This window comes from Lepidochelys kempii, chromosome 6 (assembly GCF_965140285.1).
Source record: "Lepidochelys kempii isolate rLepKem1 chromosome 6, rLepKem1.hap1, whole genome shotgun sequence".
In the NCBI taxonomy this organism is placed as follows: Eukaryota; Metazoa; Chordata; order Testudines; family Cheloniidae; genus Lepidochelys; species Lepidochelys kempii.
This window is the reverse complement of record NC_136385.1, coordinates 46,079,392-46,095,910: the sequence shown is the minus strand read 5'-3', so window position 1 is coordinate 46,095,910 and position 16,519 is coordinate 46,079,392. Positions and strand designations below refer to the sequence as shown.

Genomic DNA, 16,519 nt, shown 5'->3' with positions numbered 1-16,519 from the left:
AGGCACAAATTCTCCCTTGTACCTTAGATTAGGTAATGCTGCCACCAACAAGTGATTTAGACAAACTCAGGGAAAGGACCACCTGGAGTTCCTACTCCCCCCTAATATCACCCCCAAGCTCTCACACCCCCTTTCCTGGGGAGGCTTGAGAAAGAACAAGATGAGCACAGACCAACCTTGGGGGGTTTTTTAGGACACTAAAAAAAACCCCAATCAGATTCTAAAAGAAACAGAACTTTATTATAAAGAAAAAGGGTAAAAGAAGCACCTCTGTAAAATTAGAATGGAAGATAATCTTACAGGGCAATCAGATTCAAAAACACAGAGGATTTCCCTCTGGGCCAAACTTTAAAGTTACAAAAAGAAAACCAGGAATACACCTTCATCTCAGCACAGAGAAAATCACAAGCCAAAACAAAAATAAGCTAACACATTCCCTTGCTAGTACTTACTAATTCTAATGGAGCTGGATTGCTTGCTTCTTTGATCTGTGTCAGCACACAGAACTGACAGACCAAAAACCTTCCCCCCACACCCTACCCCGATTTGAAAGTATCTTATCCCCTTATTGGTCCTTTTGGTCAGGTGCCAGCCAGATTACCTGAGCTTCTTAACCCTTTACAGGTGAAAAGATTTTGTGCCTCCTCTGGCCAGGATGGATTTTACAGTACTGTATACAGGAAGGTTGTTACCCTTCCCTTTATATTTATGACAGTACCTTTGAAAATTAAACCCTCTGTGGGTATTTGTTTGGGGAAAGAAGTATATGTTTAGGATTGCCTTCTAGTTACCTTCTGCCATCTTTTTTTTCCCCATAAAGATATGCCCCATAAGACCCTTTTACTTTGTATTGGGCTTGTTCCTCAGCAGGATTTGATTGGTATATTCATTAAGTGAACTCAAACGTGATTTCAGTTAAGCTAACAGTGATTTACACCAGCCGAGGATCTGGCCCATTTGTCTTGTATCACAAAGCATTGTGCAAAGCAATGCAAAATTTAATTTAATGAAAATAAGCCATGCCCAGTGAGCTGAGTCAACTAAATGTAGAAAGTCACATAAACAAGAAATTTTTTAGTTCTAGATATTCGATATGTAGCCACACTAATCTGTTGATTGAGTCCTTCAGAGTGTCCGCATATAATCAAGCATTATAACATATTTGGATTTCAGACAAGGTGTAGAAATGCTTGATAAAAAAGCATACTAGTGCACAAGGGTGAAGTAAAATAGTCAATCTGGGAGATAATCAAGGAAGGGTTGTACATACATACAGTTCTATAAAGGAAATTGTTTTCCGTTTTAAAGATCATGCAGCTGGATTCATTAATGGGAGTTAAGTAATTAAAGGGAAACTTTTTAAGAATTATTTTTCAGTTTAATTGTGAATCTGTGCTGGAATCTGCTCTTCTGGGGATTTCAACTAGGGACTTTTGGCTCCAAAGCAAGGATGCTGATAGTTGAAGTAATACTGAATTTCCATAAATAGTCACCCAAATATCCTCTTCCCAGCCTCTGTAGCATTTAGATAGCAGTAGTTATTACATAACATGTTTTGTACTTTCCTGATGAGAGCTGGCAAAAATTAATGTTAAATAGCTTGTTTTAATAAGCGTCTTACCATTGCACTAAAAACTGCAGCACACATGAGTAAAGTTTAATTGTTTTATTTATGTAGCTGACGACAGAGTTTTGTGTTCACTCTGCTCTGTCCTCAATACTAAACCACTTCCACTCCTACTTTGCCCTTTATTTATATGCATTGCCTTCAGTTATAACCACTACAGGACAAATGCTCTCCTCCACTGCATGGTGCGGAGCAAAGAGAACAGAATAGGGTGCACAGGCACCAAACCACACAGAAAAGGAAAAACAGTAACTTCACTGTTCTCTCTGTGCTTTCCTTGGGAGCGCCTTTGTATTTGAGAACATAAGGACAGTGGCAGGACTGGAGCACTGCAAAGCAAGGAAACCTTTGTTACATGGCACACTTTGCTCCCCAGTCAACTTCCCAGATGTCCTGAACATTGGCATTAATGCTGCCTGCTTGCTTTTTTTTCCCCCTTGAAAGATTTAATGTGCACTCTTTCAAAGATTGAGGGCCTTGTTTCTGATTGTACTTAGGCACCTATAGATGTCAGTAGGTGCTTAGTGGGATTTTCAAAAGCACTTTGGCACCTAATCTTCTTAGATGCTTTTGAAAATCCTACTAATGCTTATCTGCATCCTTTGGCACCTAAATACGTTCCTAAATCTAGCTCTGAGTCTCATCGCTTATCTAGAAGCCAATTTTACCACTCTTATCTTAAGTAGCACTTTAATCAAGAAATACTCTACTCATTGGGACTAAGGCTTTGTCTATACTCGCACTTTCACCATTAAAACACTTGTCACTCAGGGAGTGAAAAAAACACACCCCTGAACGACAAAAGTTTTAGTCATGAAAAGTGACGGTGTGGCTAGCCCTTCATTGATGGGAGCCACGCTCCCGCAACAAAGCTGCCACCCTTTGTTGAGGGTGGCTTTATTTTGTCACTGGGAGGGCGCTCTTCTGGCGATAAAGAGCAGCCACACAGCACACCTTACAATGTTGTTGTTAGGGTAGTAGAGTAGACATAGCCTAAGATTCTATGCAACATGAGTAAAGGTGTCAGAAATCTGCCACTTAATTTCAAATATTCTGATATAGTTATAGCAGTACAAAAGCTCTATGCCTGCTGAACTGGGTGAGTGGAAGATGCAATGGAACACTAAATTAGAAGCTATTTTATCACCCAGCAACATCACCATTTGCAGTACAGTTGGATAAAATACAGCACAGAAGTCTCTGAATTTGCTTCAGCTGTCCTCTTCTTCCCCCGGCCCCCAGTTGCGACATTATTCTGGGGATTTGGAAGAGATCAAGTTTTATTCTCACATGGAAAGCAAATTATCATAAGTTTAAGGACTCAGAGCACATTTGGAACTCTCCATCCAGGTGTTTGTGCAAGTAGTGGTTTATTTTATGGAACACTATTTGACACAGCAAAGTGCCCTCAATAGAGCCTCCAAAAAAGGAAGTTAAATGAGTCACACAAAGAATCTGACCTCACTTTTTTTTGTAACTAGGACCATATAGCTGCACACAGTTACTTTGTGTCAATGAAAATTAGAAGACTTGTACATAAAGTGAACTTGCTGTATTTTATATGGCCTGGGACATTGTTTAACATCTCTCACTAGAGACTCAGACAAGTATCTGACTGCACTCTTCTCACCCACAGTTTGAGAACCACTGAACTATAGGACCAGCCTTAAATTCATAGATTGAAGTCATTGCATAGAGTTAAGTTATGAGAAAATCCTCGAAGCACCCTACTACTTATTTAATGGCAGTTTTTAAAATTAAATTTCCCTATCAGTGTGCTATGCCTTGTTTAAAACAAACAAAAACCATACAGTATTCTACATGATAAGAGTCAAAAACTTTAGCAACATTATGTAAGATGTAAAAATGGGAGTAGTATTATGTCAATATTTTCTTATACAAGAGGTGCAGAGGGGGTTATTTTAGGCATTAGAAGATGTGAAATGGCTCCCTTAGCCATAGACTCATAAACTTTAAGGTCAGAAGGTACAATTGTGATCATCTAGTCTGACCTCCTGCACATTGCAAGCAACAGAACCTCACCCACCCACTCCTGTAATAGACCCCCTAACCTCTGGCTGAGTTACTGAAGTCCTCAAATCATGGTTTAAAGACTCCAAGTTACAGATAATTCACTATTTACACTTCTTTAAACCTGCAAGTGACCCGTGCCCCATACTGCAGAGGAAGGTGAAAACGCCCGAGGGTCTCTACCAATCTGACCCAGAGGAAATTTTTTTCCTGACTGCAAATATGGCAATTAGTTAGACCTTGAGCATGTGGGCAAGACCCACCAGGCAGATATCTTGGAAAGAATTCTCTTAATTTGCTTAAAGTACATGCCCTCCCCATCTAGTGTCCTATCTCTAGATATCCAGAAGACGCATACTGTACTAACATGGCCAGACCCTGCGGGGGGAGAAACCTGTGTCCAAATTATATACTGAGTACTTTCAGGCATTACCAGACAAAGGATTCCTAGAATTAAAAAGTCTGGTCAACAGTTTTTAATCTCTTACATTCCTTCATTGTGAAATTCACATTCACAGATTTAGAGTTTGCTTATGCTAAAAGGCTAGATGCCTTCGATGATGTGTAAGCACTGAAATCACTGGTCACATTTTTATGTGACTGAGAAGACAAAACAAAACAATATACTAACCAGACTCCTAAGTTTCTAATCAATTCTGAAGAAGAAGTCTAGCATCTTTTTGAGTGACGCCTGGAACTCCTTTATATCACTTTCGCTGCTGAGTGTGGAATGTGGGGCCAAGTGCATATCATGTGCTGGTCCATCTGCCAGGTATAGCATTCTGAAATACTAATAAGTGTGTATGTGTGTATACACACAATTATTAGTATTTATTTAGTATTAGTATTTATTTCTTGATAGCTAATTTATTTAAAGGCAAATCCTTGTCCCATTGATTTCAATAGGAATATGAGTTAATCCTAACTTTAAAAGTAAAAAATGTCACTTTTTTTGCTTGCTGAAATTATCAAAACGTCTTTGGTTTTCTTTGAAAAACACTTTTTTTTGTGGGGGGGGGGGTTGCTTTTTTGTTTTGGTGTTTTGGGTTTTTTTGCTTTCTTCATGTTGCTTAGTTTCCCAGGACTATAAAAATTTAACTGGTACAATTAGAAGTTTTCTCTCAGCAATAGTATAATTTACAGATATTAATTATCATAATAGCTTATTTATGCACCTGCATGGCTACCATACTGCATTTGGGGCTTTAGAGTCCGTACTGGATTTACCATGGTGACACTGGCACCAGTCCCATGCTCCAAAGGGGCCCCGGCCGGCCCACTCCGCTCTTCTCCACAGGAGAGAGCGGTGGGCAGGGGGCAGAAGCTTGGTCCCACCAGCTCCTTCTGCAGCAGGGCAGGCTCCACTGGCAGCCAAATTCCCTCCTCTCCCACCTCTTTCCCCCAGCACTTGCCCTGCCACCGAACAGCTGTTCGCCCGCATGAGGGAGGGGAAGGAGTGGAGCCGCAGCACGCTTGCCGCTCAGGGGAAGAGGCGGAGAAGAGGTGGGGGCAGGGCCTTGGGGATGGGGGTGGAATCAGGGCATACCCCCTCCAGCCCCCTGCCGTGAGTCACTCAGGGCAGGGGACTGGGAGCACCCCCCCAACCCAGCCCACACCCCCAGCCCTCTGCCCTGACTCCTACACTCCCGTCACATACCCAGTCCTCCATGTCCTGACTCCTGCACCCCCGCACACACACCCAGCCCACAGTCCTGACTCCTGCACCCCCTCCACGTCCCCACCCCCACCCTGAGCACCAATCAGGAGTCCTGCACCCACCCCCCACATTCCCATCTGCACCATTTGCACCAAATGGGAGCTGCCCCAGGTAAGCGCTCCACAACCTAACCTCCTGCCCCAACCCTGAGCCCCCTCCCACACTCTAGGTCCTGGCCAGACCCTGCACTGCATCCCCCAGCCTGCTCCTACACCCTAACTCCCTCCCAGACCCTGCAACCCCAGCCCTGCTCAGTGCATGGAGAGACAAAGAGAATGGGCTAGAACCAGGGAGAAGGTAGGTACCTGATCTATGTGGGCAAGGGCAGTGGGCAGGATCCTGTTTACCCCCTCCCCAGCCCTGCTGTGCTTGCAGTTTAACCCCGGCCCCTCCTTTGTTCCTGGGACCAACCCTTGCTCCTGCCCCACTGTGCTTTTGCCCCCAGCCCCTGCCTTACTCCAGTCAGAAGGGACTAATCCTCCCCCCGTGCCCCACTGTGCTCACCTTGCCGGTGGCCCCTGCCTTGCTCCAGCTGGGGACCAATCCTTCCCCCCACCCTGCCATGCCCCGCTGTCAAGGTGGATAAAAATCAATTACTTGTTTTAAAAAAAACAAAATGGATTTTTTTAATTTATATTGGATTTTTGAGGAAAAAGCCTATCTAAAGATAGTTTTAATTAAGATACATTATATCTCATCATGGAATAGGGATTATAAATTCTAATTCTATAGTATGAGACAATATATTCACATAATGTTTAAGAAAAGTTTTGTAAATGAGTTCTGATAGTTCATGGATTAGGGACCCAATCATATGGGGTTCCACAGGCTTCTGTATAGATTATTTAAATTAATCTTTCTATCTACCTAATGGGACTCAGTGCTCAGTCTAGAAGATACCATCAGAGATGCTTAGTTTTGCAGTTCTCAAACTGTGGATATGTGTCTCCAGAGGTAAAATGCTTGTAACAGCAAAAATGTTTTTAAATAAATAATATATAGAGGTGAGAAATAACAGACCTCAGCTCTATTGTCCCTCTGAAAATTTGTGTACACAGAATCAATCCCTTACCTCTCTTTAAAAGTGAAAAGTTTCAAAAAGTTCAAGGAATAGAAGATTGTTGGGGGCGGAATAGAATCTGGACAAGGAGAAGAAGTTTGGAGATAAATATGAGAAGCAAGGAACATATACTTTTTTGTTAAAATATTATGTTTGCTGTTGAAGAAAAAAATCCAGAATACCGGTACTTAATGTTGTTGTTGTTTTAGTTAAATAAAGCAATTTAAATGTCTGTCTGGTGATGTTCTCTTCATAATACAGCCTGGCAAGAAAATCCACCAAATATTAATGATTAACCTGTTGAATTGGATATAGTTCACCTTCCAATGACTTCATAAATATCTGCTTCAATTATCCTTCGTAAATGAAATAACCAAAAAATCATTCATTTTCTGATATAGCTGTAAAACTCATCTGAAAAGTTTTTTCAAAATAAATCACTGTTTTAAAAATGTATAGTGTGTGCCTTCTAAAAATGAAACCTACATCTATCTCTGAGTTGTAAAAAATATGTATTAAGGTTATAACAACCAACAAGAATGCACTTTTATGTAGAAAACTATGATTAAATTGAGTCTTCCTGACTAGTGATTTAAATCATGTTTTAAATCAAATCCACCCTGCCCGCTGTGCTCTTGCCCCTGGCCCCTTCATTCCCTAGTGGGGCCCACAAATATGTTTGGTTCTTGGCCCACAAAAGGTTAATCCAGCCCTGTTTAGAGTACTATATTCACACAGTCAATCAAGGCTAATGAAGTTTTAAATAAAACTTGCTAAGTGACTTCTGTTCAAAAATGATTTAGCAATTAAAATAATCTCAATGTAATTTACGTGGTTACTTAACAAAAACATGTAACTTTTTATATTGGAAATAAAGATTTCCCACTAATTATGTTTGCAAGATTGGCATCTACTAAGAAGAACAAAATGACAGTTATTATAATGTTATTTTCAGCAATTAACATATGTGCTCTTACTTTAAGCATCTGAATAATCTCATAAACTTCAAAATAAAGTAAATTAAAGTTAAGTATATGCACATGTGTTTCAAGGATCAAAACCTAAGCCTTTCTGCTTTCTTTTCTTTTGGCCATATTCTGGGAATTCACATGAACACCCAAAACAAGGGAGACTGGATATGCTGTTTAAAGCAGTGATAATGGATTCCTGTATTTTGTCTCTGAAGAGGCCTGAAGGAGCAGACCACACATTATACTTTCAGGGGCCCAAAGAATCTGTGTAGGGAAGAAATATGTTTAGGGGGTCATTTCCAGAACAAACAATATGAACATAAATATAATGATCCTGTCCTTAGAACTCTGGTCCAAAGTCCCGACTGAATTCAGTGGATTATTCCTGATTTATACCAACGAGATAACAAACTCTGTCTAAGACTCATTTGCTGAGTGCTTGCTCAGAGGCTACAAGTTTTTAAGGGATGCGTGGAACGAGAGCAGACAACCTCTGCCATACACTGCTGTTGTGGACTATAAAAACCCTAGCAGCAACTCTGTATAGCACCTGCCATTTTTACCACCCAGATGTTGTTTGTACGTTTTTTTCAGTTTTCTCACTTACTGTAATGTATCACCATTGAAGTTTTTTTGTTCCTTTTTTTTTTTTTTAAGAAGGGCCTTCACAGTCTGGCATTTGTTTGGCAGTTTTGAATTGGACATTATAACAGGGAAAAAGTAGCATAAGTGCCTCAATGGATAGATATTGAAATTGTTTTACCAACAAAATGTTACATTAAATTAGGGAATTGCAACTTGCCTGTCCCACCGCCACAAATGTAGTTTGAAATAATTTTGCCATTAAAATATTACATTTCTTCAAATGAAGTCTTCATAGACCTTCTTTCAGATAATTCTTCTCTTGCCATGCCTTACTGTAATGAAGTCTTAAGTGGAATCTCTACTATTATGTTAAAGTAAAGAAAAAGTGTTAAACTGTGCATGCTCAGTTGGTATATTTAAATGCACCAGATTCTCAGCTGGTGTCAAACTGCATAAGCAGATGGAACTATGCAGCTGAGAATCTGATCCATTTGCTGCATTTCTGAATTAAAGCAAATAAAAAATGAAAGCACATTAAAAATTCTCTAACAAGGCATATAAACTCTTTGAGACATATGAGGGGAAACCTCTTTCACTGGCATTACCCTGTCCCATGTTCCTCTCAAAATAGCTGTGGGACAGGAGACACTATTGCTAAAGAGGAGGAAGTTGTGTTGGAGGTGTGGTCTGAGGTTTGCAAAGAAGCCTAGTCTGAAGTTCCTGGCTTTAAGCCAGATGCTCAAGTTCCATGAACATGGTGGTCTGGAACCAGGCCAGTTTTTGGTGGTTTCAACCAGTGGCTCTCTAAGAACCAGAAGAGCAAGGCTAGTTGAGAGATGTAAGTCAACCATGACATCGATACTAATAGTTACAGCTTCTGGCAAGTCATGATTGGGAAATAAGGGGATGAAATAAACAGTAAATTTCCTACAAGGTGGGGAGAGAGCGTGAGGGAGCAGGCTATTCTGATGGTCATTCCTTGAAGCTGCAGGCAAATAAAGCCTCTTTTCGCTTTATAATCATTTCAGGGTAGATGCTTCCATAGCATGTGATCCGATCTGGGACTGAGAGTTCCTTTTGCTGCTTTTTTGGATAGGTTGAATTTTTAAAAAAGAATCCCCAGACAATTAAACTTTTTAACCGTAAATTCCAGGGATGTCTCTTCTTTGTTTGGCCTTTGGCAGTTCCAAATTGCATTTAAATTCCAAATTGCATTTGCTTTTGTATTTTATTGTCTAAATTGTGGTGGAGAAAGATGACAGAAGGTTTCAAAGTTTTAAAATCAAAACCTACTGAAAATAGTGGTTTTTTTAAATTTCACTATTCTCTGTGGTGACATTCTCTACTGGTGAAGCTGGATGCTGCTGTGATGGGAACTTTCAAGATCATATTTGAACTGAAATGGCCCAAGACAATTAATTTATCTTTGGACTTGGAGGGAAATTCCATTTAATGGAGCATGATGAAGAAAAATCATTAATTGAATGAGAGAGAAATTAATTTCCTATAAGAAGAAGAAAAAAATACCGAATGGTGGAGAATACATCTCTCCGTTTAAAAATACATATTTGCAGAAAACTGGAATGAATAATACTAATCCTGAATTGAATGTTTCAATTCAGGTGACTAATCTTGCGTACATTGTCAATGGTATCTGAAACCTCTGAATAAGAGTCGCTACTGTATTCTCTTCTGAGGGAACTTTGGACATGATTCAATAACCCACCAAACATATCTACATCATAGATCACTCAACCTATGAAAAAATAATTTTTGATCAGAGATTCTGTGGCATGGAAATCTGATAATGTTGGTTGAACTCATCCCCTTACAATTATATCTAATACATTACATCAAGATCTTTCAAATCAGCATATACTATTCAAGCACTGAATTGGGTCAGCTTTTCTACTTGTTGTTTAGATGGGCATACCTTAGTTTTTATATCCCTTTTTAAACTAAAGTCGTAAGAATAATGATGAGTCACAAAAATATACAGATGCTCTTTTAGAATTCAGGATAGCATTCCCTCCCTTCCCCCTGCTGTGTTCCACTGCCCCATTACCTTTTACAGAACACTCTAGGTGATTTAGGTGTAAATAAAAAAAATAAGAAACACAATTACAGTCAAAACATATACAAACCTTTTTTTCTTTTCTATTAAAAGCCTGTTTGTTTTAATTCTAAATTTCTTGATCTTTCTGGTGGCATGACTAAATGTTCTGCTAAAGCCTTTCTTATATCTGTATTTCAAATGAGATGACAGGGAATATCATCTTCATCTTTCAGGGAACATGTGATATAAATCAGTGGTGGTATCCTTGGTCAGCTAAAATGGCTTAGTACACAGTAGTAATGGAGCATTCAGCAAATGAGGCAAGACACTTCAGAACCTTAACAAGTTTTGCAAAATGTGGTAACTTTTAATTGAACTCCTGCAATTCACATAGGGTCTGATCCTGCAAAACTTTCTTCATGTGAGAAGCCTTTACTTATGCAAGTAGTCCTTCTGGACTTAATGGAACTATTAATGTGCAAGAGTTACCCTGAATTTTCACATGTTGATGTGAAAGCTGAAATGAGAACTTGGCTCACTGTATGTAGTGATAACTTTGATGTCTTAAACTATGTCTGTATATCTGCAATATGGCTGAATAGGAACAATTTCTTTCTTCCATTTTTCTTTTAAAAATAAATTCACAAATATTTAATACTTTTTTTCTCACAAATCCCTCAATGAGGTAGGGAAGGGTTAGCTCAATTTTAGAGGTTGGGAACTGAAGCACAGAGATTAAGTAACTTGTCCAAGGTTACATAAGGAGTCTGTGGTAAAACTAGTTACTAAACATAAGTCTCCCAAATCTCAGTTCAGTGACTTAATCACAAAACTGAAAAGGAGTACTTGTGGCACCTTAGAGACTAACCAATTTATTTGAGCATAAGCTTTCGTGAGCTACAGCTCACTTCATCGGATGCATACTGTGGAAAGTGTAGAAGATCTTTTTATATACCCACAAAGCATGAAAAAATACTTCCTCCAACCCCACTCTCCTGCTGGTAATAGCCCATCCAAAGTGACCACTCTCTTTACAATGTGTATGATAATCAAGGTGGGCCATTTCCAGCACAAATCCAGGTTTTCTCACACACACACACACCCCCGGAGAAAACCTGGATTTGTGCTGGAAATGGCCCACCTTGATTATCATACACATTGTAAGGAGAGTGGTCACTTTGGATGGGCTATTACCAGCAGGAGAGTGAGTTTTTGTGTGTGTGTGTGGGGGGGAGCAGAGGGTGAGAAAACCTGGATTTGTGCTGGAAATGGCCCAACTTGATTATCATACACATTGTAAGGCGAGTGATCACTTTAGATAAGCTATTACCAGCAGGAGAGTGGGGTGGGAGGAGGTATTGTTTCATGGTCTCTGTGTATATAATGTCTTCTGTAGTTTCCACAGAATGCATCCGATGAAGTGAGCTGTAGCTCACGAAAGCTTATGCTCAAATAAATTGGTTAGTCTCTAAGGTGCCACAAGTACTCCTTTTCTTTTTGCGAAGACAGACTAACACGGCTGTTACTCTGAAACCAATCACAAAACTGTCCTTCTGCCCACCTGTAACATTCAAACTGGATGGGCAACATGCACTGGAGTTGTCCCAAATATAGTTACAATTTAAATTGGAGGTAATCAGAAAAGCCCTAGAAAAAGACTGTCAGAATTGTTGCCCTTCTCCCTTCCCTCCTTTGGATACACTTATGAAAGAAAGGTACAGTGATATTTATATTTTAGTTCTTCGGGGCAAGGAACGTCTTTTGCTCTGTGTTTTTACAGGGCCGAGCACAATGGGTTCCTGATGTTGACCAGGGTGCTACCATAATACAAGTGATAACAATAATCAACACTTAAGTAGTGCTTTACATGTTTCAACTGCTGTACAATCATTAACCCTCACGATAGCTCTGTAGGTTACTTAATACAAGCATGCTCCCTGTTTTAATGATTGGGTGGGGAGAGGCAAAAATACATATTGCCCAAGGCCACCCAGCAAAACCACTGGTACAGCTAATATTGGGACTCAAGCTCTGAATCCCATCTTTCATTTAATTCCTCTAGAAAGCCACTCGGGGTGGTACTAGGTAGCAGGAGACCTGCAAGGGAGGAAGGCTTGCCAGGCTGAGGAGTAGGCCCTCAGCTGTCCAAAGCTATCTTATATTTATGAAGATATTTGAGTACTGATTTGAGTACTGAGGATAACCACAATTGGTATATGCTTAGAGCCAGATCTATGAAGTGCTGAGCATCTCCTGCGACATGCCAAATATTTTCAGTTCCTATCTACAGCTGAGGGATCTAAATAGCTCCTCAAATTAAATTAAGGAAAATAACATCATATACTCATTTTACAGATGGTGGAAAGAGGCACAGAGTGTTAACATGTGTTGCCCAATGTCACACAGCAGGCCTATGGTAGAATTGGGAATAGAATCCAGGTCTTCTGACTTTCATGAGACCACATTGTATGTGGATTGTACAGCAAATTGGAAGTGTCCAGTCCAAACTATTGTAGAGTTATATAAAAGCACAAGAGCCTAAGAACGTGGGTAGTTGTTTTTTTGGGGGGTTTTTTTTTTTTTGCACAGCTGAAAACATCATGCTTTTTCACTCGCACTCCAGTGCTGCAGAACAGATTTTATGTAAACTCTAATAAATCAAAAAGCTTCACATCTAAACTGAGAGCAAGCATGATAAAATTTCAGATCAAAAGTCTGTTGTAGGGAAGGGGGGAATATTGTAAGCCACAAATATGGGTGCTTAAAGGGAATGTTCTTATCTCAACTACTGCTATAATAGTATGACAAGTATGTCTCCATTATAATCTCAAATGAGCCTATCTCTTTTGTTTTGTTTTCCCTGAGATATAGGAAAAGACAAAGATACATATACAGATGATTCAGAACATGGGAATTATGATTCTCGCACAGATCAGTCACTGCTTATTCAAAACACGGTTACCAGACAGAAACCAGAACCTCGGATTAAGTCATCTTTGAAGGTAATGGACCACAGAATTTATTAATTGATATGAATTGTTATAATGTGGTTAAATTCTGAAAAATAATATAAATTTACCTTAAAGGGAATGATTGTTACAGCTGGATTTAAAAATAAATAAATATGGGGTTCTCCGTAGAATTAAGGGGATACCAAACAATAAAGGCCCAAGTGACAATACAAATAAGGCCAGAAGTGCTCTCAAGATTTCAGAGCATGAAATCCCCAACAGATGTAATGCAAGACTGTCTCAAAGAATTAGATTCAGGCATCCCCACAGAAAGAGAAGTAAAAGTCTTCAATATTATGATGAACATGACCTACAATAACATTAGCAGGAGTTCCCTATCGAAATAAGGGCACAAGTACATCAAAAATATATAAATAAAGACAACAATTATACTGAAAGGACTAAGGCTGTGTCTTTGTGACCCATAAAAATAAGATCCAGGGGTCTTCTAAAACTTTAAAGGCTGGAATAATGTCTCGGATTAAGGGCATATGAACCACAACATATAGAGAAGTAAAGTCGGTCGTATGCATCCCAATGAATTAGTAATAGGTGTGTTCAGAAGCTTAATTGCAGTAAATTAAAAGACAAGAGTGATCTAGAAAAATAAGAAAAAAATCCTAATCCAAATATCAGTTGCAGGCAATCTCAGCTAATGAAAGGCAAAATTATTCCAAATATCGGTGGGTAACATGAAGGGACCTGTGTGACACACAGGCACAAAAACATTGGAAAAATCTACCATGATCAAGAATATGAAGAGAGTGAAAACTGTCGTTTCATCCTATTTAGCAAATTGAATTTCACTTAAGGCTTGTCTAGATGGGGACGCTCAGGAAGGTAAACTCACACTTTTAGTTAATTCAGATTAAATGTGGATTAGTTAAACTGCATTAAATCCCTGTGTGGACACTCTTAGAATTCAGTGCCCTTAATTTGGTTTAGCTTAATTCTCAAATTAATTCATAAACCAAATTAAGGCCACTTTATTTTAAGTGGGCACACACCTGTTCCACAAACCTGCATCTAGTGGGACTGAACACTTGTACTTTTTTCTACATGTTAACACCAGGTTTTATCAGCATTATGCCATTTCAGAAACCTGATTCCCATCGTGGTTTTGGCAACCTGTTAACTGAGCATTATGTATGTGCTAGGGAAAGAATCTTGTAATTACTGAAAAGATCACAGTATTGTCATTACTGTAGTTCTGCAGGAATCTGCACCACAGATGGCCAACAGTTTGTATGATCTGTGAGGTTTTCCTGCTGTGATACCTTACACATCATGGGATGCTTTTCACATAAGGTGATGAGATAAGAAATCCATTACAAACTAGACTCACCATTTCCTTTTCTTTTTCTTGTTTGTTTGTGTTACTCTCTTTGATCAAATTCTGTTCTCTGATACATCTGTGTAACCTGCATCCATTTCAGTGGAAACTGCACTAGAGGACAGAACTTGGCCCTTTGTATTGTCTTAATGGGAGGGAGGGTGAAGACAGGTTGAATAAGGACTTTTTCGTAAGAAAATTTTAAAAAGAGAATTAAAGATCAGACATACACCAGCATATTAGCCTATATTGGTGTGCTAAAAAGAGATGATTTATTCCAAGATCAATGTCTCTTACCATTGTGAAATACAGTGATGCTCACTGGTTGGTCTGTGACACGGCACTTCACAATGACTTATTCTGTTGGTGTATGGCGGTTTGGGTAATATTTTTCTGTACACATCAAGAATACTGAAAGCTACTCTAAGGCATCTGCCAAGGGGATGTGCTGTCAAAGTAGGATGAGAATAAATGAGTATTGCACATATGACCTTCACAGGTGCTAAAAGCCACAGCTGCCTCCTGACAAAACCTCCAGTTCCCCCATGACAATTTCTGCAAAGCAATTGTGTTTTCAATATACAATTCTGCAGCACATTGAAAATTAAGTATTTAGGGGCAGCATGAAAGAAATTGAATGTAATAGCACAGGGAATACTGAAGTGATTACATTCACTTTCATATTCAATAAAAGTTCAGATTAAAAAAATATTTGATCTGAATCTGCCAAAGAACTTCAGGTTAGAAAGTTAGAGGGTATTTTTTCCCCCCAGAAGTGACTAGGGATTTTGGGAGCCTCATTTTTTATGTTCCCAACTGAGACATCTAAAAGGGGCCTGACTGTCAGAGAGTGGGTGCTCAGCACTTTGTGCAAATCAGGCCCTATTTAGATTTCTGAAGTTGGGTCCCCAAAAACAGAAGTCACCTCTGAAAATCTTGGCCACATGTTACAGTTCCAGTTGAGCACCCCGTCTTGCCTGCTCACCAAATTGCTGTCAGGAAGAGAACCAGCCACTAAATCCCTGGGTGTTTGAAGCCTGAATCTGAATGGAGTCCAGGCACCCTAGGCCCACACTCAGAATGCAGAACCTCTACCTAGCACAAGGGTGACCAGATAGCAAGTATGAAAAATCAGGATGGGGTGCAGGGTAATAGGCACCTATGTAAGAAAAAGCCCCCCAAATCAGGACTGTCCCTATAAAACTGGGACATCTGGTCACCCTGCCTAGCACCTCTTTCTAAGAGCTGCAACCACCTAGAGAGGCCAACACTGGTTCTTACTTCCCTGATACTGTAAACACACCTTCTCCCACCCAACCAGCCTTCTGGTTTACGAGAAGGGGTATGTGGCCAGAGTAATACATGAAACACACAGACACTTTGCACAGGATTCTAATGCCATTGCTCTTTTCTTTACCGCACAAGAAATAGAGTACAGATCGTATAGAAAACAAACATCCTTACCACAGGGTGCCTCACTTTAGCTTACCCTTCCCTTGGACGTCCTTCGGGGACCATCTGAATTCAAGTAGATGCAGAGTTCCCCCTGCATTGAACTTCAGCAGCAGCATTCATCTGCTTCAACTTAGGAAAATGGCCAAAGATCCCTAAGAGATCAGCACCTGCTCTTGCATGTCATGTCACCTCTTGCCTCAGTTTCCTCATCTGTAAAACAGGTGTAATGCTTGCCTACCTACTGTTCGTCAAGCAGAATGATATCTCTGATAGAGGCTTTAGGTGCAAATTTTGTTACAATTTCTAAACATTGATATTAATAGTCCTATCCATTTAGCTAATAATAGGTTAAAACAGAATTAAAAGAGAGCAATATCATATGAATTTTTTGTGCCCTAATGCTACTGGAGTCGTCATCTTAAGACAAATAGCTTTTGCATTCAGTACTTAGTGATGAACTTTTGTGACTGATTTATTGTTATACCACAGACTACTACAGAATGAGCAATTGGTTGTTTCCTGTTGTTTATGCCTTGATGGACCTAGGTACATACACAAGAGTGTTTTTAAAAAGGGGAAGGCATATTAGAGTTGCTTAAATTGCATATCTCATGTGACTGTTTTTATTGCCTGGCACTTTATATTAATATGTGCTGTGCTTAGATTTCTGTGG

The 16,519-nt window shown here is 39.7% G+C and overlaps 1 protein-coding gene across 7 annotated transcripts in view; it reads left to right on the top strand.

The window, feature by feature from the left end:
- Window positions 1-16,519, top strand: part of ANO3 (anoctamin 3) — a 390,571-nt gene that overhangs the window by 237,258 nt on the left and 136,794 nt on the right. For 6 of the 7 annotated variants that reach the window (XM_073347804.2, XM_078853245.1, XM_073347803.2 and 3 more), the window contains exon 4: window positions 12,913-13,049. In XM_073347804.2, coding sequence (XP_073203905.1) covers window positions 12,913-13,049 — 137 coding nt within the window. The remainder of the gene's footprint in view (window positions 1-12,912; window positions 13,050-16,519) is intronic. The other variant, XM_078853244.1, reaches the window with a different exon arrangement.